Here is a 22,060-nt window from a genome sequence, read left to right as displayed (position 1 = left end):
CATGGCACGGACCCCAGCAGCAGGGTGCAGACACTTGGGCCTGAGGGAGATGCTGGCTGTGTACCTCAGCTGCCTCACGCCGTAGCTGGTGCAGTCACAGCTTAGCTGTTGCATGTCCCCTTGGGAATTGCTGGCCTGCACTGATGTCCAGTCCCACAGTTGTTCAGGGGTTGCTGTTACTCCGTCCTGAGTCTGTAGAGGGGAGCAAAGGAGGCACCCTCTCAGAGCGGGTGGTGCCCCTGCCCATCAGCCCTGATGGCCGTGGGTAACTCTCTCTTTTCCTCCTCCTTCACCAGCCATGGCATGGAGACAGCGAGATTGCGGCAGCTGTGAGCAACAGGATGGTGGCTCCGACTGCCAGGCGAGCTTGTTCGGCCCCCTCTTGGTGGCTGAGTCGCCGACTGCTGTGGCATCCGAGGTCTGTGCCTCCTGCTGGAACCCATGTGAGGAAAGCACCTGCTCACCCATAAGCTGGCAAGGCCGCTGGGCCCCCAGGGACTCCAGCAAATTCTGGACAATAGAGAGCAGGCTGGACAAGACATCCCATGCCAGGTCACCCTGGCTTCAGGGTTGCCAGAGGACCAAGCTGGACTCAGCCCAGCGTGTTGGTGCTGTCGCTGCTTCTTGCCGGGGCCTGGCAGTTCGGCTTCCGCAGCCTGCATGGAGAAGACGTTTGGGAGACCCCCTGGACGGTGAGTAAGGCCCGATGCCCTGGCCCAGAGCCTGGGCCTATAGATACTGAGGAGACACAGCTCATGCTGTGGCCATCCTGGGGTGGGGCACAGACCTCCTTTTGGAGGGTAGAGGTGAGGCCCTGTGTCTGCCCACACATGGGAGGCCCGTACACACAGGACAAAGGGTGGCATATCTCAGGCAGTGGGCCTTCCAGAGGTCCATGGCCTGGGGTCCAGCCACTGTTAGTGGCAATGTCTCCTCAGAGGAGCCTTTCCTGAGAAGTGGCCTCACTGCCCACACAGCCAGGCCCTCCTGTTCCAAGGAGAGGTCAGCTCTACGAATCTGAGTGGGAGCTTGGGGGTGTGATCTCCCAGTGCCAGGCAGGGAGCCATGAAATCCAGAGGTTCCTAGTGGCAGTAGGTGGGGGCATGTGGCCCACAGCGTCTGGAGAGGTGGGAAAGATGGGGACCTGCCTTGCTGCCACCGTCCCTGAACATGAAGAGAAGGGCTGAGCCAGCAGACCGCCAGCTTGGCTTTGTTCTTGGGGCTCTGTTCAGTGCAGGCACTGCACTGCCATGTTGGTCTTGGCCCCTGGCTGCCGCCCATTGTGGGCTCCTGTTGAGCTTGGGCATGGGATGCCACTCCTGTCATGGGGAAGACTCAGACCAGCTCCTCCCAAGGCTCTGTTGCCTGGCATTTCTCATCCTTTGCCCTTGACCTCCACTTTCCAGGGTGCGTGTGCTGCTTCTGGGTTCTCTTGTCTGCCTCCTGCCCGAGCGCACCCCTCTGGCCCAGTGCTGCCCCTGCCAGGCTGCAACACTCATGCCTTCAGCTCCTGCTGACCTGTGGCTGAAGCCATCCTTCCTGCACTCTCGTGGGCCCTCTCCTGTGTGGGACTCAGACCCTGCAGCAGACAGCCAGAGCCAGCGGCTGCCATCCACTGCTCCCAGCACATCCCAGCAAGCACCTGCTGGGCCTCGGACTTGGCTCTGAGGCAATGCCTCCCAAGCCCAGCTCTCCCAGGGAGTGGTCCCAGGGCTTGTGTCAGACGGGAGCACTGGGAGACGGGCGAGGACAGTAAGTAGGGAAAGGCAGTTTAAATTGGACATCTGGCCTGAGGCTCACGTGATGTGGGTGGCCAAGGGCTGTGGTGGGGAACAATGTGTAAAGACCCCAAGGCAGGAGCCCATTTGGCAGGCGTGGCCGAGGCAGCGGCGCTGCAGCAGTGAGCCCGCGGCTGGTCACAGGCAGGATGCTCTGTGGTGAATCTGCCTCCCCAAGTCTGGCTGGCCACGTAAGGGTGAGCCAGTGGAGGGAAGATGGATAACTCACTCTCCTCCTGCCTTTCAAGTAAGATGAAAATATGGAAACAGCTGAAATAAAGCCTGGGGGGAGGGGTCAGCATTGTGTAGATTGTGTAGTAGATATGGGCCACGTGGGTACTGGTTCATGTTCCGGCTGCTCCACTTCCCTTCCAGCTCCCTGCCTGTGGCCTGGGAAAGCAGTCAAGGACGGCCCAAAGCCTTGGGACCCTGCACCCACGGGGGAGACTGGCAGAAGAATTCCAACTGCAGCCTGGCCCGGTGCCACCTTTACAGCCATCTGGGCAGTGAGCCAGTGGATGTGAAACCTGTCTGTCTCCCTGCCTGTCTACAATTCAAAACACACTGGAAAATGGAAAAAAGGTAAGTTCATTGTGGTGCAGAATAATTTTGAAATTCATGCAGGATTGTTTTACTAACACATATTTTTCATTAACTGGTGTGAAAGTTTCATGGCTTTCATAATCGTTTTGCACCAAAATAAATGCATTTCTAGTTGTATTTTCCTTGCTTTTTGACGTCCCTCACGACTGGGAGATGTTCATAGTGCCCATGCAGGCAGGTGGCCCAGCTGACCTGCATCACTGTCCCTGAAACCTTTTCGGTGACTTCTTTGAGCTGGAGCTGCTGCAGGCACATCCGCCCTAGCTGAGACCTAGAGGGTGGCCCAGCAGCCACCCAAAGCAGTTGGACAGGCTCACAGAGCTGTGTCGTGCGGGGCACCTGGCCAGTGGGCTGCAGGCAAAACTGTGGGGCCAGGACTTGGGGCCCAGGGAGATTCCCAGGGGGAGGAAGCCGGTTCACTCCGGATTGCCCATAAAGCTGGCCACTGCCTGGAGCAGGGCTGGGCTGTGTGGGTGGAGGCAGGGACCTCAGAAAAGCTCTGGGTTGGAACCCTGGCAGGCCCCTAGAGGGGACGCCCCACGTGGACTGGTCTTTACCGAAGTGACAGGGCCTTCGCTGCTGCACAGCGCTCTGAGCCTGGCTTAGTGGGCACCCTGACTCTTGTCCTGTCACCCTTGTTGTCGCTTGCAGGGGATGGCTGTGCTTGGGGAGATGGAAGCTGTTTGTCTCTCACATGTGGACTGTGAAGCCGCTGTGATTAGCATAGGGAAGAAAGGAGGTAAGATGGAGAAGCCGCAGTAAATTGGAGTTCCTAATAAATGTAATGAATTCAGCAGGTGCATTCACCGGGCCAGCCAGCTGCAGAGGGTCAGGGCATGGGAGGTGGGGCCCTGCTCACCCTCCACCGACCTCCCGCCTCAGGTGGGGAGGTGGCGTGCCCTGGAGGTGGCTCTGTGCCTGAACCCTGTGGGCATGGCACACTGCGCACTGTCAGGCAGCTGCCCGTCTCCCTGGTGTGGACATTATAAATGGCTTTTCAAACAGACTTCACCTGTGGCTCTCCAAGGAGAAATGTGTGGCCTGGGGCAGGGGGAAGCCTGGCTACAGAGGGTCTCCAGCTGAAGTGAGCCTGTGGCTTTTGTCTGCACTTGAGGTGTGTGGAACTGAGGAATTTTCCAGCTTCAGTTAATGCCTACTTGATAATGAATAAAAAAAATGCACAAGGGCTGGTGAGCTGAGGCTGGGTCTCGGGCCAAGGGCAGCACGTCAGGCCGAGTGGTGACTGTCGGCTGTTCGGTCACTGGGTACAGGGTGGATGGGAGTCAAGTTGCCACAGATGCTGTCCCTCCCCCTCCCTGCACCCTCAAAAGATGCTGCTGGGTACCCTGAAACTCCCTGTGAAGTCACGCTCACTGCCCGATGTCCCACGTGGATGCCCAGCATCCACCTAGCTGGGCTCTCTGAGGACAGGGTTTGCCTTGGCAGGCTGAGAGGAAGAGGACCTTCCTGACATGCCCAGGTGGAGGACAGCTCTGGCGGGTGGCCTGGCATGTGCCCTCTGCGCTCCAGGGCTTTGGGACAAAGAAACACAGTCCTTGCTTCAGGGAACTTGTGTTCTGGTCCAAAAGCTGACCACCAGCATACGCAGGAAATGAGCAAAGCAAAACAAACATGGACATGGGCCACCACCCCCTGGGTTCCGTCAGAGGTCTGGGTTAGCACGGCCCCTCTGGAGAGATGTCATCTGGCCTGAGGGCCCTGAGCTGCCTGGACAGAGTGAACGGTGTGAGCTGAGATCCGGGAGCAGAGGGCAGCATGCCCTCAGCACGTCTTCGGGACAATGAGGAGGTAGTGACAGGTTGTAATCCATGGCTGACAGATCCAGCTGGGTGTGTGGATCACAGGCAGTTTGTGGAAGCAGGGGTCATGTAAGGGCGGTTGACAGCTGCTGTGGCTGAGGACAGGGCGGCCTTAGGATGCTCAGGCCCATCCCAGGTATCTGACATCTGGGCAGGAAGGCCATGGGTATAGTCTGGCTCACTTGGTCACAGCAAGATGCCCAGCAGATGCTGAGGGAAGATCCCTGGCACGGTGTAAGTCTGGACAAGCCCCTGCCCGGGAATCCGTCCCTGCGAAGGCCACAGGGCCCCCTCTGCTGCAGCTGCAACTCTTTCCTCCCCCACATCCACTTGGCCGCTGCCCTCCTGCCTGCTCCCTTCCCTCACCACCGAGGTGCCTTCTCAGCTGCTAACCTGGGTCTTGACGGTTTTGTTTCTTGTCTTTCGTTTTTTGAATTTATTTATTTCCAAGAGCAGTAGATTCAGGGAGAGACAATCTGCCATTTGCTGTTTTTTCCCCAAAGTAGCCACATAGCTGGGGCTGGGCTGGGCCAAAGGCAGGAGCCAGGAACTCTATCTAGGTCTCCCATGTGGGTGGCAGGGGCCCAGGTTGGTCTTCCCCTGCCTTCCCAGGCGTACGAGCAAGGAGCTGGAATGACAGAAGAGCAACCAGGACTCAACCCAGTCTAGCGTCTCAGGTGGTGATATTTTTTTAAAGATTTTATTTTTATTGGAAAGGCAGATAAACAGGAAGATCTTTTGTCTGATGATCATTCCCAAGCGGCCGCAATGGCTGGAGCTGAGCCAATCCGGAGCCAGGAGCTCCTCTGGGTCTCCCACTCGGGTGCAGGTCCCAAGGCTTTGGGCCGTCCTCAACTGCTTTCCCAGGCCAGGGGCAGGGAGCTGGATGGGAAGCGGGGCCACCGGGATTAGAACTGGCGCCCATATGGGAGCCCAGCACATTGAAGGTGAGGACTTAGCCACGAGGCAATCGCACCGGGCCCTCAGGTGGTGATTCAACTCACTAAATCACAACACCTGCCCCAGTATCTTCATTTTCATCATTAACTTCTTTGTTTGTAAAGATTATTTACTTTACTTGAAAGACAGAAAGACAGAGGCAGGAGAGAGGAGATAGATAAGACAGATTAGATAGAAATAATATCTTAGTTTCTAGGTCACTCCCCAAATGGCTGCAGCGGACTTAGTTGGGCTGGTCTGAGGCCAGGAGCCAGGAGCTTCCTCCGGGTCTCCGTGTGGGTGCAGGGCCCCAGCACTTGAGCCATCTCCCGCTGCCTTCCCACGTGCTGCCTTCCCACGTGCATTAATAGGGAGCTGGATCCAAGGTGGAACAACCGGAACTTGAACAGGCAGGCCGTGTAGGATGCCTGTGCTGCAGGCGGGGGGTCGGCTTGCCGGGCCTCTGCACTGGTCCCCAACATTCACTTCTTGTTATATTTTTGAGGAATATTGCATTCCATCTATTTGTGTGGCTTAGGAAATTTTTTAAAATTTGTTTTAGATTTATTTTTATTATTTTTTCATTGGAAAGGCGGATATACAGAGAGGAGAGACAGAGAGGAAGATCTTCCGTCCGATGATTCACTCCCCAAGTGAGCCGCAACGGGCCGATACTATGCCGATCCGAAGCCAGGAGCCTCTTCTGGGTCTCCCACGCGGGTGCAGGTCCCAAAGCTTTGGGCCGTCCTCGACTGCTTTCCCAGGCCACAGGCAGGGAGCTGGAAGGGAAGCAGGGCTGCCGGGATAGAACCGGCGCCCATATGGGATCCCGGGCATGCAAGGCGAGGACCTTAACCACTGCGCCACCGCGCCGGGCCCAGGAATCTTTCAATATGTTCTAAAGCCGAGAGTTACATACTGAACCTTCATGTAACTGTCATTAGCGTCTTGAAGCAAACCCCAGGCGATGCATTTAAATATTTCCCAATGTTTAAATTTTTTTTTTATATCAAAGAGATGATAGATATTTCCCATTCATGGATTAAATGCCCGCAGCAGCCAGGGCTGGGCCACACTGAAACCAGGAGCACGGAGCTCCACCTGGGTTTCCCATGTGCCAGGGAACCAAGGTTTTGCACCAACACCAGCTGCCTCCCAGGGTGTGCGTTAGGGTGCTTGCCTGGATGGCAAGCAGCTGGGACTTGAACCCAGGCACTTGGTGTCTGGTTTGTGGGCACCAACCCCTGCCCTGACACATTTCACCGCATTAGACGCGTGAGCACAGGCGGTGCCATCAGCACCCCAGGAGCACGGTACTGCCGTGACTTCCCTGACTGATCATTAAACAGGCATCTGCCCGCTTGATTAAAGGGTCATTGTTCCTCATGAGCCCAGTCACTGATTGACGTGCCTCAGGTCACACTTAAATTGGTAGCCCTGCGTGCTCTGTGCCCTCACCTCTCTTGGCACGGGGTGAAGAGGCTGTCCTTTGTGCTGGGTGCCCCGTGCCTCGGCCTCCGGGCAGGTCTGATCAGATTTGGGATTGCTGTGTCCGGGACCGGGAGGCGTGCCCGGGTGTCAGCTGGGACACCATCTGAGAACCTGCCTGCACTTGCGAGGCGCCTGGCAGTCTGTGGTACGTGCATGTGCGGACTGAGACTGTGGATGTCATGCAAGCGGTTGTGTGTGTGGTGAAGGCCAGAAGGGCTCTTCTGCAAGCGGGCTGGGCGGCCCCAGAGGCCCGTGGGCCTGGAGTTTGTCAGCTCAGCACGCTTAGCTCAAGGTCACGGATCCTTGGTTCACCGACACAGGAACCGACGTGTCCTGTCCAGGTGACCCAGGGCAGCCGCTGACGTCAGGGGCCCGTGCGTGTGCTGTGGAGGACTCTGCTCGTTCCATGGGGGTCATTGTGGCTGGTGAACAGTCCCCGTGGCTTTGCAGACTGGGCCTCGTGGCGGGAAGCACGCCTGCTGTTGGGACGAGAGCTGCCTGAGCCTGGTAAACAGACGGCTCACTGTCCCTCAGCACGCAGCAGGACCGACCAGTCCTGTGCCCTGTGACGTGTAGGCTTCTTGTCCCAGCACCCCCTGCGTCCCCCTCACCCCACCCTGCGTACTGGCGTTGAGTGGGGCCTGCATGGCACCCAGTGTGTGTTGGATGTTTTTCTTCACCCTTTGCCACGGCTCAGGTGTCAGTGAGCCTCTCCTTCCCCTTCCTGGGCATTTGACAGGTTTACTTGGAAAGGAAGCTGCGGCTCCTTGGGCCCAATGGACACCGGCTCACCCCAGCCAAGATGGGCCCAGCTTTGCTCCTGTGTGTGCCCTCTGCCCTGTGGGTGTCATTCTGGGGAGTGCTGGGCTTCCTCTGGCCCCCCTGGAGTCCCGTCTCGGGGCCCAGCCTCAGCACGGGAGGAACAGCACTGGGCTTGGCTGTGGTTTGCCAAGGCCAATGACGTGGGCCGAGGGGCGAGGCGCAGCGCTGGCGTTGTGCTGATGCTTTGAGGCAGGGCTTGTGGCCTGGGGAGCTTTGACTGTTGCTGCTGGCAGGTGTCTGAGGGCATAGGGAGGAAGGTGGAAGACGTGTGACAGTTCTGTCCCTCTGACAGGTGGGGTCCTGTTGCTTCACTTGGTCCTCAGGAAGGCAGGGAAGGCCTTGTCCCATTGGAAAGGTGAGGACACCTGGACAGGCCCCATGCTCCTGACTCCAGGCCGCTGCTGGAGAGGCCTAACTCCCCACGCCACAGCTGCTGGCTGGAGGAGAGGACAAGGCTGGCCCAGGGCACGCCAGAGACCAGGAGGGACTGGCCCCTCCATGGTGAGCCGAGTGCTGTGGCTGCCAGTGTGGTGCCCCACCTCCACCCTGCCCTCTAGGATTTCTGTTCCTCTGCTGGGACAGGAAAGTGCCTAAGTCAGAGGCAGACGCCTGTGCCAAATGTGCCTGGGGTCTGGGTTCATGTTGCAGGTGCCAAGTGGGAGGGACAGACCAGCAGGCCTTTCTGAAGGGGCTCCTGGGAGTTGGCCACACGGGAACATGTGAGCACCCACTGCCAGAGCTGTCCACCTGCAGCTCTGGACGCAGCAGGCTCCCACAAAATCGTCTCGTGGTTGGCTGACCCTCACCACCACCTACATCCTGTTTCACTACTGGCTGGCCAGGCAAGCCATGCCACTCACTGACCTCTGCCACCCCGCTTCTGCTAAAGCACCCACTCAGTATTGAGACGTTTTTCTGAAGTTTTATTATTATTTTTTCAAGGCAGAGTTAGGAGGAAACAGAGGATGATGCTCCATCTGCTGGTTCACTTCCCAAATAGCCAGAGTGGCTGGAATTGGGCTGGTCTAAAGTTGGGAGCCAGGAGCTTCTTCTGGGCTTCCCACGTGAGTGTGGGGGCTCAAGCACTCGGACCACCCCCCAGTGCTTTCCTCGGTGCATTAGCAGGGAGCTGGACCAGCGCCCTGTGGGACAGCACTGCAGGAGGCAGCAGCTTAGTTGACCATGCCACAGTGCTGACCTCCAAGATTCGTGCAGGTTTCTGCTAGGCTCTTCCTTCCCAAGGACAAGCCAGCCCCCCACCCTCCCACCCCCTGTGGGGCAGTGCTTTCCCAGGAGGGGCAGCACCCCAGAAAATGCCACGTTCCCATCCCTGGAACCTCGGATTAATCTGCAGGCAGGTGTGGTTAAGGTAGGGCTGGCGCGAGGGAGCATTATCTGGGCAGATCCTACACGCAGCCTCATCTTGTAAGACAAGAGCTGATCCTGAAAGGATTAGACGGTGATGGGAGGGAGGGCCGTAAGCTGCCCTGGCCTGCAGCCCCCAGGACTGAGCAGGTGAGCTGCTGTGGAATCAAGCCTCGGATCTGTACGGGAAAGACACAGGTGGGAAGGCCAAAGTTCCCAAATACCTGGCCCGCAGGCTGGTGGACATGGACCCCTGGACCTAAACGTAGTCCCATGTAAGGAAGCCCCCTAGTGAGGACCCTTCTGTGAGCTCCCAGGGAAAGGGCCCATGTGAGGGGAGTACAAGTGTCTGGCCTGCTGCAGCTTCCATAACCAAGTGCAAACACGGTTATCAGGTGTATTTAGCAGCAAGGAGCTGGTGCTGTTGAAATCGGTTGAGTGGGAAGGCCACACAGATAGCACCATTGTTCCCTGCTGTCAGGTGAAGGGCACCCACCTGGAGGGGGTGTGGCCACAGTCACCAGAACCTTTTTTAAGCCCTGGGTGGACGGTGCTGCCTTGCAGGCATCCTGAGCCCAGCACATCTACTGGGGCCTTGGGGTCAGCTTTGTGCAGAGGCCTCCCTTGGTGAACTGATAACAAGGAGTATTTCAGATCCCTGACAGAGCTCCTTGTCTGCATTGTCTCAGGTGAGCACTGGGCTGGCAAGCCCTGCCCTGTTGGAACCCATGTGGGGGGCTGGGAGCAAGGGTCTCTGATGTGCACCTCCCTAGCCTCAGGGGACTCGGGCGCCCACAGCCCCACTGGCCGGTGCTGGCTTCCTGGTGGGCGAGTGAGAAACCAGGGGCCCTGCTTTGCATGTGGGCAGAAAGACTCAGGGTCCTCATGTTCTAGCATAGGACTTCCCCGGGGAAGGGCAGTGTCTCATCACCTGCTTCCCTCCACAGCATGAGGGGTGTGATGCTGATGTGGGCGCTGCTCGCCCTGGCTGGCCTGCAGGTGGCCAGCTGTCTGAAGGTTGCAGCCTTCAACATCCGGACCTTTGGGGAGACCAAGATGTCCAATGCCACCCTCGTCAACTACATTGTGCAGGTCAGTCTGGGGCCTGTCCCCCAGGACAGAGGCACCACAGGGGAGGGGCAGAGGCTCCCTGCTTTGGCTGGCAGGTAGGTGGCTTGGTGTCTGTGGGCAGCCAGTAGGGCCAGCCCATCAGGTGCAGCACCCATAGGACCAGGTCCATGGTTTTGTGGCCCGTATCCCAACAAGGCCTAAGGCTTCTGCCAAATGGGTACAAAAGTGCCCCAGAAACCCACGGGGCCGTGTCCACTCAGCCCTGCTGTGACCCACCTGCAGATCGTGAGCCGCTACGACATCGCCCTCATTCAGGAGGTCCGAGACAGCCACCTGACAGCTGTGGGGAAGCTGCTGGACAATCTCAACAAGTGGGTGACAGGGGTGGGTGCCGGGGGGGGGGGGGTAACTGGTCTCGGCAGCTGCTGTTCCCCTCAGCTGAGCCTTCCATTTCTGAACCCCAGGAATGCAGCAGACACCTATCGCTACGTGGTCAGTGACCCCTTGGGGCGCAGCACCTATAAGGAGCGCTACCTCTTCGTATACAGGCAAAGTCCGGGTGCCAGCACGGGTGGGGAGTTCAGATGCCGAGGCCCGAACTCAGACCTGGCCTTTCCTGCTGCCCTCCCAGGCCCGAGGAGGGGAAGGGACAGCTCCTCGCCCAAGGTCACCTGACTTCTGCTCCTTTGACTCCCTGCAGGCCTGACCAGGTGTCTGTCCTAGACAGCTACTACTACGACGACGGCTGTGAGTCGTGCGGGACCGACACCTTCAGCCGGGAGCCGGCCATTGTCAAGTTCTCCTCCCCAAACACAAGTAAGCGCCGCTGTGTGTGGCCCGAGTCCCTCTGGAACGTGGGCTGGAGCAGGCCTGGAGCAGGGATTCCACACTGACCTCGGGTCTGCCGTCCCCCGGCAGAGGTCAAGCAGTTCGCCGTGGTGCCCCTGCACGCAGCCCCCGAGGACGCAGTGGCCGAGATTGACGCACTCTATGACGTCTACCTCGACGTGCAGAAGAAGTGGGGGCTACAGGTGAGCCTGGCCGGGGCGGGGACTCAGCCCCACCTCCGTCCGGAGCAACAAGTAGGTGTTTCCTGACAGGACATCATGTTGATGGGTGACTTCAACGCAGACTGCAGCTACGTAACCTCCTCCCAGTGGTCCTCCATCCGCCTGCGCACCAACTCTGCTTTCCAGTGGCTGATTCCTGACTCTGCAGACACCACCGCCACCTCCACCAACTGTGCCTATGACAGGTGAGCGAGCAGGAGCCTGGCTCCTCCCCGAGGCCTGGTTTTTCTCCAGAGCAGCCACTGGGTAAAGACAACGTCCAGACCACTAGGAAAGAGTGCCTGGACAGGAAGGGTGCAAGGCCTCTTGTTCTGCCGCCCACAGAATCGTGGTCACAGGAACTCAGCTCCGAGGTGCTGTTGTTCCCAACTCAGCTGCTCCCTTCAACTTCCAGACTGCTTACGGACTGAGCAGCCAACTGGTAGGTGTCCCGCCTGGCCTTCCCCTCATCTCCTCCTGGGCAGGTGGGAGCAAGAGGGAAACTGCCTGTATGTGTTCTCACAGGCCCAGGCCATCAGTGACCACTATCCTGTGGAGGTGACTCTTGCCTGAGGCCTGCGAGACTGGACCTGGAGAAGCCTGCACAGAGGGGGAACGGGTAGAGGGACACACACTTTTAAAAGGGTAATAAAGAGGGTGGTGAGTGCATGCTGTTGCCTCCTTCCTCCTGGGGAGTGGAGCCACCGGGCGCCGTCCCTCCTGGGCTCTCAGTGCCGCTCCAGCGCTTTGACGAGAAGCTCGTTGAGACGGCCCACCATGGGCCTGGGGTCGTCCACCAGTCCTGCCGTGATCATGGCGTTCTCATAGATCTGGAAGGCAGGGCCCCATTGCAGCCTTTAAAACCCGCCAGCAGAGCATCGCTCCCCACCAAGGCCCACGCAGGACCCAACGCCTCTTACCTGATCCACGAGCAGCTGGGCCAGCTCGGGCTCACTTGCTGTCAGCTGCTTCAGCTTCCTGATGAGCGCATGCCTGCAACACAGAAGCCACCAAGGGTAGCCCCTGCTGTGCTCAGCCCGACACATCTGTCTACAGAGAGGTACTGGGTTCCCACCCTGAATCCATCCCAGAACAGGCCCCATTTTGCACATTTATAGCCTGGGTACCTAAATTTTCCTGAACTCATACATAACCACATTACCAGGTAATTAAAAAAAAAAAATTCTTACAGGCTTCTTTTAGGGGTGAACATTGGGGCATAGCAGGCTAAATTCAGCTGGGAAATGAACTCTAAATTATCCTTAACAAATAAGCTAGCTGTACACACCTAAACAAATACAGTGTAAAACCTGTATAGGGAAACAGCTCTGGAAGAACAGGCACAAGGGGAGGCCCTGGATGGTGAGACAGCACCAGTTCCACCCAGAGTGCCAGGGAAAACGAGCTGCTATTTTACTCTTTCCTTACAGCCAGAAGGATCAAATACCAAAGATGAAACTTCAGGCAGCCAAGAAAGAACAGGATCTGTCTAGCACGAGTGCTTAGGCTCAGGAGCAAACATGTGGGGACAGTGCTGGCCTCGTGCCACCCAGGGACAAGAGTTCCCCGGGCGACGGCGGGAAGCCCATACCTCTGTCACAGGTTTGAACTCACTGCTGCTGGAATTGTGAATGACCCAGAGTTAACCGAATGTGAAAGTCCTCTGGTGGGGCTCTCCAACACAACTAGTTTGCCAGAATTGGGGTGAGCACGTGGCTGCCCTGAGGACTTGGGCCCCCTTGACCACAAGGTCACCCACATTGTGGGGCAGTTCCTGGCTTCAGCCCCGTCCTGGGAGACATGGCTGGCAGGGGAAGCAAGCACCGGATGGAGAATACTCAATTCTCCCTCTTTAACTAAACTTCCAAATGAATAAAAATGTCCTTGCAAACACTTGCTGAGCATGGAGACCTGTGTGTGGGCAGCAAAGGCCCAGCAGGCTGAAGCAGGCAGAGCGGCCACAGCCAGAAGTCTGCGCTGGTGACCTAGAGAAATGCTCTTACAGTTCAGAACTGCTCTGCAAGGTCAAGAAGGTACAGGATGGGGACGGGAGACTGTGGCTCTGGGGGTGCTGAAAACCTAGCTTGGCCTGCAAAGGCAGCTAGGATGGGCCCGGTGTTGTCTCCTGGTGGCACCGTGGCCATGTTGGGAGTGCAGCAGTGGATGAGAGGGCTGTCCGGTAAATTGTCATCTTACCTTTCAAAAAGATGAATCTTAAAAATCTTGGGCGACATAATGCTTGAAGTACAGCCTAATATAGTGTGACTACCAGGGGCTCCTCTGCGCATGTCCATCCGACCACACAGCCTTAGCTGTGGTCACACTGCCCTGGGCTCACCTGGGGTTGATCTCGAGTGTGGGCTGCAGGAGCTGGGCGCGCTCCTCCTGGGTCCGGGCCAGCTGCTGCATGCGCAGGAAGTGCCTCGCGGCTCCCATCTCCAGCACCGTCACCATGGCAGGGTGCGTGTCCAAGCGCAGAGTCACCTGCAGGCAAAGGGTCGGGGGGCTCAGCCAGATGAACTTGCCGACTTCAAGGTAGGAACAGCCCTCCTGCTCCCCCATGCCACCAGTCCCCGCACCCAAGGCTGAATCCACAGCAGCCAACGTGTGCCGCCCTCAGCTCTGAGGGCCCCAGCATGGCCGCGGCCTAACTTGCAGGTCCTGTGAGGCCTCTCGCCTGCCTGGCCTGCCTGGCTCTCGCCAAGAGACTTACTGACAGGCCCACAACGTGACCTAGAGCAGACAACCTAGGCAGGTCACCCAAGGCCTAACGAGGAGCCATCTGTACGAGGACCCAGCTGCATCCTGGAACCCGGACACAGAGCTTGGCTCATTCCACCTTGCGTGCCTGCGCACCCTTCTCTGCCCTGAGCTAGCAGCCGAGCCCGGCGCCGGGCCACGTGAGCCCATCCTGGGGAAGGCCTCACCTTCACGTTGGCAACACGAGGCCCCAGAGCATTCCGCATCCAGGCCATCAGTTCCTCGGCGTCCTTCTCTGAGAGCCGTGCATCAGCTGTGGGAAAGAGGAAGGGCACGCGTGAGCTCCCAGGGCGCCTCAGCCCCGACGAGGCCTTGAGGGGCCATAGAAGTAGTAGCCCTGGAGGGGACCCCAGGATCCAGCTGTTCCCTCGCTAACCCGAAGTGCTCAGCTCAGACAGCGACTGTGAGGGTGGCCCCAGCTCCAGCATGAGAGCCTGTGGGGACCCAGCAGGGCAGAAGGGGCCTGGGTGGAAGGAGAATCAGCCCTGGCCCACCCCACCCTCAGGGCACCTCCCACGCTGGTGGGGGGCAGACCTGGGGACGCGTCCTCGAACTTCTCCTCCTTGTAGTGGTCAACGACAATGTCTGTTTCCACGGAGATGAGCTTCTTCCTGTCAAACTCACGCAGGTGTAGCAGGGTCAGCTCATCAAACTGCTCATAGCAGAAGAGGACCTGTGGATGCCGGACATGTCCTGAGGACATGGGAACCACTTCGGGCACTGGGCTCCTGAGCTGCGGGGGTGTGATGGGGTGGCACACCAGAAGGCTGGCAGGGAGCCCTGCTGGTCCATCAGCACCCACCCTCAACTCACACACCTCTCAGCACCCTCTAATAGAGCTGCCGGCTCACCCACCTCTGTGTGTTTCTGCTTCATGGCCTCATAATAGGGTGAGTGCTCGGCCAGGTGCCGGTTGGGGGCACACAGGTAGTAGATGTTGCGTGTGCCAGCCTGCATGCGGCTGGCATAGTCCGTGAGGCTGGTAAGTTGGCCGGCGGGCAGCGCTGATGACTCGTAACGCAGCAGCTTCGCAATGTCCTCCTGCACAGACCAGGACTGGCTCACACGCTGCAGGGCGCTGGCCTGGCCCACTAGGCTAGGGAGGACTCGGGCATCTTTGGGCCCCTCCCCAGGGAAGTCCCACATCTCTTCAGCTTCCTCCCAGCCAGGGAGGGACAAGGCCCAGTGGGATTTTGAGCTGACAGGGCCACCAGGCCGGAGCCTTTGGCTCTGCCAGGCGTGACACAGAAGGACAAGGATCAGGTAACAAAGTGACATGCCCAGGATTCCCGATGGTCAAAGCAGGGGCCCAGAAGGATCCTGGACCTGGGGCAGGGCAGACGGCACCCAGGCTGCATTTTCTGCTCTGGGTTGTATACAAGCACGGGCCCCACGGGGGCAAACATTGTTAGCAGGCTCTGGGAGGAGGCTGCCCCGGGCAGGGACTCACACAGCAGGGTCCATCCAGACAAGCCTGCACAGTGACGGCAGAGTAGCCAGCAGGGCCCAGGGGAGGACCAGCCCAGGCTTCCCCAGCACCCTGCAGCCACAGTGCTCTCTCCTGGGGACCCACAAACTGGCTGCCCTCCTTCCCACACACTGCGTGGGGGCAGAGCTGACAGACACACCTCCTCCGGGGGGTGGGCATTACCCGGAACCTGAGGTGCTGGCTGCTCAACAGAGCCCACAGAACACACCCTTCCACCTTGAAAGATCACCTGGTGACTGGAGGATTACATGGCAACAACAGACAGCAGCATTTATGGGGCAGAGAGCAGCCGCTGGGTGAACAAGGCCCTGGGCCCCTACTCCCGGTGTCTAGAATTTCCACTGCTGACAAAATCACCTCCCCTGCCCTGCCCCCTGCGACCTGTCCACACCCCAGTGTCCTAAGAGGAATGGTGTGCTCACCCCTTTCCCACCTGTGCTCGGGGCAGTGTGCTTGGGGACAAGCATAGAGTGCTCTGAACCTGACTGGCCTGTGGCAGCCACCTCCTGCCCCATGTGCCTAGCCCCAGCAGGAGCCTGGACATGTGGCTGCCCACAGCCTCAGGCCGGCCCTACCTTGACCGTCTGCTCCGCCATGGTCACGATGCCTTCCCTCATGAACAAGCCATAATCATCAAAGAACCGGGCGTACTTCTCAGTGTCCTTCTTGCTCTGGTCAATGAAGAACTTGATGAGTCTCTGCTGCAGAACGTCCCGGAGTTTCCTAGAGGAGAGTGTGCGGTGTCCATGATACCCACATCACCCTGACCCAACTGACAGGCCAAGCAGAGTGAGCCGGGCGGGAGGCAGCCGGGAGCAGTGCCACCTAGAGGCGGGAAAGGATGCTCCCCATGGTACATAAAACAAGAAAATTACGAGCCATTTTAGCACCCAACCGGAGAGAACAGGATAAAAAATGGTGAGGGGCCAGCACGGTGGTGCGTAGAGTCCAGTTCCGGCTGCTTTGCTTACAGCCCAGCTTGCTACTGAGGCACCTAGGAAACAAGTGCAGGACCCAACATAATTCCCGGCCCCACCCTGGCTGTCACAGCTATGTTGGGAATGAACCAGCTAACTGAACATCTCTCCTGGTCTGCCACTCTGCCTTTCATATAAACATATCTCTAAATCAACCAAAAAACCCTGCTGAAAGTCATCAGTGACAGGAGAAAGTGGGACAGAAGAGAAGCCAGATACCCGCAGAGCTGCACCCGGCCCACAGAGGCAGGCTGTGGGCACTCTCCACTTGGCTTCAGCACTGGACAAGGTACCTTCACCACGCAATACCAAGGCCATGCTGCCCACAGCTGCTGAGGCCCCACACACAGGCCCAACGTTAACAGTAACTGTGTGAGGTTAGTTCTGCTTTTACTTTAGTTAACATCTTTCAAGAAGTTAAAATTAGAGACAGCAGGTTAAGTTGCCACCTGCCAAAACCAGCATCCCATATGGGTGCCAGTTTGAGTCGAGCTGTTCCCTCCTATTAGTGCCTGGGAAAACAGCAGAGGATGCACCCACACGGCAGACACCGAGGAGGATCCTGGCTTCAATCTGGCACAGTGCTGGCCATTGCAGCTGTTTGGGAAGTGAAACAGTAGATGGCAAATCTCTCTGACTCTCCTTCATGCTGTGCAACCCTGTTTTTCCAATGAATTAAGAGAAAAAAATCTTTAAACACAGAAGCCTCCTCATTCAAGGGTCCTGCAGGGGCTGGGACAGGTGGGACACCTGCATGGAGCCTTGGCCTGCGCAGGGCATCCTGCTGGGGTCTGGGCACCTACAGATGGAGGCAATTTGCAGGGGGAGAGCAGCCAGCCCTGGGGTCAGGCCAAGTAGAGACAGGGACACTTGTTAGGGACTGGAACAGACCAGGTACTGGGAAGCAACGTGTGAGGTGGGTCAATCTCAGAAGATGAAGTCTTCTCAATATCAGAGGACACTGCAGGGGACAAGACCAGAACGTGTGGAGGACTGGGTGGGCCCAGAGGCACTGACACCACACACGGGCCACACAGCTGTGCGCATACTTGCAGAGACCGACTGGCAGCAGCCACAGCTGTTCTGAAGCCTTGTCCACCAATGTCAGGACCAGGGTACAGCTTGACTCATCCCAATCGGAAAGCACTTGGCATTAAATGACAGTGACACCTGAAAGCCTTTGGAGTAAGTCCACGAACACCACCACGGCAAATGTCCCACCTGACAATGCCATGATGACAGTCGCATGTTCTACCTGACCCACACACAAATGACGAGGGTGATGCTACAGCCTCAGAAACCTCCACAGGCCCTCGCTGCCTCCAGAGAACTGCAGCCCCCAGACCATTCTGGGCTGAGGGCTTTCTACGACACACTGGCCTAGAACATTCCCATGGTGGTGAGCTGAGTTCCTGACCTGCTGGTGGCACCCTGTGCACCGCACTCCCAACCCACAGGGAGTTTGCAGTGCTTCTAAGACATTCTAAGATGGAAGATCTTTCCCAGCACAGGGAGTTCTCAGGCTAACATTCCAACCTTTGACAAGCACAAACGTAATGCAAGTTCCCGAAACACTTCAGCCAACAAGGTGAGCAGGGTGGCAGATGAGGGGCCCAAGAGAGTGGACACACAGCGAACACTACAGGATGAGGACACACACACTGTACATCACACACATGCCCACCGCACAATAAGAGGGGACACACTGCTTTCTCGACCCATGTCCACGAGACACCTTCCTCCCCAGTGAAGTCTCCCAGACACAGTGTGGCCCCTGGTGTTGGGCCAGGTCGAGCACCGCCAAGATCCCCACCCCCTAGCAGTCCCTGCCAGCGTGGCATGCTCGGGAAGGCCCAAGGAGTTGGGTCTCTGTCATCCACAGGGCAGAGTGGGACAGACTTCCCGACTCCGGCTTCGGCCCAGCACAGCCCTTGTTGGGGGCACTGAGGAATCAATCGGGGAGGGATAGAAGGTTTGTGTGCTTCATCAAGAGGCCACCACAAGGATGCTCACTGCACGCAGCCATGGTGACCAGTGTGGTCAGCAAGCACCGCCCCGTGGCATGCTAGCATGGAGGTGAGGAGTCACAGCTGCCAGGTGCCAGCACAGTCGGCACGGGTGCTGTTGAATTGTGTGATACCAGGAAGTGACCTGCGCATACTAAAGCAACCGGTTCTTCTGACCACGCAGCCCTGCACCCGCCACACAGCACTGGACATGGAGCTCCAAGCAGCCGGCCTCCTGCTCAACCCTGTGGACCTGGAAACACCAGCCCCACACACCCACCTGACAGGCCACTGCACTGTGACTCCTAGTTACTAGACATGGAGAGCGCCTCAGATCATAAGGCAGAAAAAGAGGAACACAACAGACCCGATGTTACACAAGACCAGGGAGACTGTGACAGTGGGGTGGGGCTGTGGGGCCTGGGGTGGTGGCTCTGGCCCTCCCCTGCTGACACCTCTGCGGGGGCCCTGGGGTGAGAGGTGCACCTGCGTTTCCGGGAGCAGCATCTGCGTCTGGCTGCAGCATGCTGCACTCATGCACACTTGAGTCACAAAGGTGTCATTTCTTACTTGCCCCTCATCCCACACAGCAACCCTGCAAGCCGCCCACTAACCCAAGCCACGGACGTGGGAGCTGCACACTGGGGTTCTGAGGAGCGGGTGCCTGTCAGTGAGCAAACATGATTCCTGCCAGGAGAAAAAGCCCAAAGACGCATTCGTCTGGGCAGACTCAGGTGCTCGCGGACCGCCAGAGGCCAGTCCCGACACCGGCCGACTCCAGAGGGGCCCAGCTCCGCCCCCTGCTCACCTGATGAGTGCGCTCTCCTGCAGCAACTCCCGGCTGAGGTTCAGGGGGATGTCCTCGCTGTCCACCACACCTGAGGGGACATGGCTGCTCAGCCCCTCCCTGCCTGACACCTGGCCCCAACCACTGCCCGGGACTCCACACTTCTCACACTCTGTGAACAGGCCCTTTAGCTCCATGGCCGGGATGCTCACCGCTCACAGGAAGTGAGAGGACAATAGGGGTCACGCTGAGCGCCCCCAGCTCTTCTCAGAGTTCGTGTGTATGTGTGGGGATCCTGGCTGGGGATCCATGTGCACCATGCCCCTCATGTTAGAATCAGGTGTTGTGATACAGCGCATTAAGCTGCTGCCTGCAATGTTGGCATCCTATATGAAGACTGGCTCATGACCCAGTTGTTCCATTTCTGATGTAGCTCCCTGTTAATGGCTTGAGAAAGCAGCAGAGGATGGCTCATGTCCATGGGCCCCTGCACCCAGATGGGAGACCTACATAAGCAGCTCCTGGCCCAGAAAATAAAAGATCTGCTTCTCTTCCCCCATCATGCTATAACTGCTTTCAAATAAATACATTTGAACCTGGCTCCTTTCAGTTTTTGATATTAAAAACAGTGTTGGGCCCAATGCGATAGCTTGGCGGTCAAGGTCCTCACCTTGAACGCACCGGGATCCCATACGGGCGCCAGTTCTAATCCGGGAAGCCCCACTTCCCATCCAGCTCCCTGCCTGTGGCCTGGGAAAGCAGTGGAGGATGGCCCAAAGCCTTGGGACCCTGCACCCACGTGGGAGACCCCGGGGGGCTCCTGGCTTCAGATCGGCGCAGCTCCGATTGTTGCAGTCACTTGGGGAGTGACCCATAGGATGAAGATCTTTCTCTTTGTATTTCTTTATCTCTGCATATCTGACTTTCCAATAAAAATGAAATCTTAAAAAAAAATTTAAAAAGGCTTGTGGTGTCATGGTTAAAGTAGCGGTGACCCCTGCATCCTCCATCAGTGCCAGGTTTGAGTCCCAGCTGCTCCACTGCACATGCTTCCAGCTCATGCAGCTTGGAAGACACTAAGAGATGGCCTGTTTAGGCCCCTGCTAGCCTCATGGGGGACCAGGACGGAATTCCTGGCTCCTCCTCGCTTCAGCTTGGTCCAACCACACTTTCATATTCACTTGGGGAATAAACCAGCAGATGGAGATCTCTCTGTCCCTGTCACTTAGTCTTTGTTTAAATCGAAATAAATCTTGAACAAAAAACAGGCCATCGCAGTAGTATAGCATGCTAATCCTTTGCTCTGTGGCATTGGCATCCTATATGAGCACCAGTTCATATCCTGGCTGTTTCACTTCTGATCCAGCTCCCTGTTAATGTGCTTGGGAAAGCAAGTCACTGGGACCCTGCACCCACATGGCAGATCCAGAAGCAACTCCTATCAGCTTCAAATCAGCTCAGTTCTGGCAGGGGCAACCATTTGGGAAGTGAACCAGCAGATGGAACATCTCTGCTTCTCCTGTGGAATTCTTACTTTCAACTTAAAAAAAAAATAGGGGTTGGTGCCTATGGCACCGGCATCCCATAGGAGTGCTGGCTTGAGTCACGGCTGCTCCACTTCTGCCAATGCAACTGGAAAAGCAACAGAGGACGGCCCAAATGCCTAGGCCCCTGTGCCCATGTGCCGGCCATTGTGGCCAATTGGGAAGTCAACCAGCAGGTGGCAGATCTTTATCTGTTTACTCTTTCTCCTCACTTAAATAAAAATGGGGAAGTCTGCACAAAATAAAATAAATGTGGGGTTGGTGCAGTGGGGCACAGGAAGCTAATCTCCGTACTGTGGTGCCCAAATCCCACATGGCACCGATTTATATCTCAGCTGCTCCACTCCAATCCAGCTCTCTGCTTGTGGCAGCAGAGGCTGGCCAGAGTACTTGGAACCCTGGACATGTAAGAGCCAGAGAAGCGCCTGGCTTTTGGATCGGCTCAGTTCTAGCCACTACAGCTATTTTGGAAGTGAACCATGGATGGATAACCTCTCCTCTCCTTATAAAATGTCTTTCAACTAAAAAAAAAAAATCTTTAAAATCTATACATGTATAATGTGACTGGACAATGTGCACCTGTGTGCTCAGACCTGGCCTTCTCCCTCAACAGTAATCCCATTAGCTCCTGAACAGCCAGCCCATAGTGCCCAGCCTGACCCTGTCCACGTGCAGGGTCGGCAACTCTGGCCCCAGGCACTGCCTCCAGACACTGAGCATGCACTGGGTGTTGTACCTCGCACGAAGCGCAGCCACTTGGGCAAGATGTCGGTGGCCTTAGTCTGAATGAGGACCTTGCGGCTGTACAGCGCGACACTGGAGCCCAGCTCCCGGCTCACATCAAACATGGACGGCTTCTGGGGTGAGGAAAGGTCAGTCAGTCCCGTGCAAGGAGCTCAGTGACAACATGAGCAGCCAAGGAGCTCCAGGCTGGAGATGCAGCATACACAGGATACCAAGATGGGAAGCAAGTCTGCTATCGCCCAGCCAGCACACACAGCCCTCCTGCTGCTGCTGCGTCGGGGCAGACACCCGCCCTGTACCGAGCTCTGCGGGGACCGAGCAGGCTTCCTGGGCACTGCTACCTCCCTTCCCCACCCCAGACCCTCCCTAAGGAAGACTGTATGTCCTCAGAACAAGGGGGAGCAGGCCCAGCCCACAGGCTAAGTCTGGGTCACTGTGAACCTGTGCAGCCTAGGAATGGTTTTCATACTTCTACACAGTGGGGTGGGGCGGATTTTAAAAGTGCTTCATGATCTGCAAAAAAGACAGGGCCACTTCTGAGTTGGTAACCACACAGCCTACTGGACCAGCCTGGTCTGGGCACCAAGGTGTTGCTCTCCCACCAGAGGGGCTGACATGTGTCAGCCATAGGCACAGGTCTGGGAAGGCTTGGGATTATCTGTAGACTTCACTCAAGGGCCAGCACCGGCCCAGCTCTTTCCAGGATGAACACTAAGAAATGTGAGAGGTCAGGAGAGTTGGACTGTGGGTGCAGGGGACAGGCAGAGCACTGAGGATGCACTAGCGTGGGAGCCCTACTCCACACAACCCTGCAA

General features: G+C 57.4%; 2 protein-coding genes and 1 long non-coding RNA gene across 4 annotated transcripts in view; 2 read left to right on the top strand and 1 right to left on the bottom strand.

Annotated features, from left to right (window-relative positions):
- The window catches only part of LOC121151718, a 35,021-nt gene extending 15,295 nt beyond the window's left edge, over positions 1-19,726 (top strand). The window contains exons 2-3 of the long non-coding RNA XR_005883204.1: positions 297-692; positions 19,693-19,726. This is a non-coding gene — a long non-coding RNA (uncharacterized LOC121151718). The remainder of the gene's footprint in view (positions 1-296; positions 693-19,692) is intronic.
- LOC121151717 (deoxyribonuclease-1-like) lies at positions 3,053-11,586 on the top strand. 2 transcript variants are annotated; one of them, XM_040973445.1, is made up of 10 exons: positions 3,053-3,120; positions 9,383-9,507; positions 9,766-9,910; positions 10,172-10,260; positions 10,354-10,437; positions 10,590-10,705; positions 10,808-10,920; positions 10,990-11,144; positions 11,284-11,380; positions 11,464-11,586. In XM_040973445.1, the coding sequence occupies exons 3-10, from the start codon at positions 9,767-9,769 to the stop codon at positions 11,509-11,511; spliced, it is 846 nt and encodes a 281-aa protein (XP_040829379.1). In that variant the 5' UTR covers positions 3,053-3,120; positions 9,383-9,507; position 9,766; the 3' UTR covers positions 11,512-11,586. The 2 variants fall into 2 exon arrangements, with proteins under 2 accessions (XP_040829379.1, XP_040829380.1); XM_040973446.1 differs by lacking the exons at positions 3,053-3,120; positions 9,383-9,507; positions 10,172-10,260 and having other exon boundaries at positions 9,782-9,910.
- The window catches only part of LOC121151716 (heat shock protein 75 kDa, mitochondrial-like), a 33,477-nt gene continuing 23,077 nt past the window's right edge, over positions 11,661-22,060 (bottom strand). The window contains exons 10-18 of the mRNA XM_040973444.1: positions 21,238-21,358; positions 18,979-19,048; positions 15,763-15,910; positions 14,554-14,739; positions 14,233-14,371; positions 13,866-13,951; positions 13,277-13,422; positions 11,859-11,931; positions 11,661-11,768 (exon numbers count right to left, since the gene is read on the bottom strand). Of these exons, the coding sequence (XP_040829378.1) occupies positions 11,667-11,768; positions 11,859-11,931; positions 13,277-13,422; positions 13,866-13,951; positions 14,233-14,371; positions 14,554-14,739; positions 15,763-15,910; positions 18,979-19,048; positions 21,238-21,358 (1,071 nt within the window). The 3' untranslated portion in view covers positions 11,661-11,666. The remainder of the gene's footprint in view (positions 11,769-11,858; positions 11,932-13,276; positions 13,423-13,865; positions 13,952-14,232; positions 14,372-14,553; positions 14,740-15,762; positions 15,911-18,978; positions 19,049-21,237; positions 21,359-22,060) is intronic.

Source organism: Ochotona curzoniae, unplaced genomic scaffold (genome assembly GCF_017591425.1).
Source record: "Ochotona curzoniae isolate NIBS_2020 unplaced genomic scaffold, NIBS_Ocur_1.0 contig_2321, whole genome shotgun sequence".
NCBI lineage: Eukaryota > Metazoa > Chordata > Mammalia > Lagomorpha > Ochotonidae > Ochotona > Ochotona curzoniae.
This window is presented reverse-complemented; position numbering and strand designations above follow the sequence as displayed.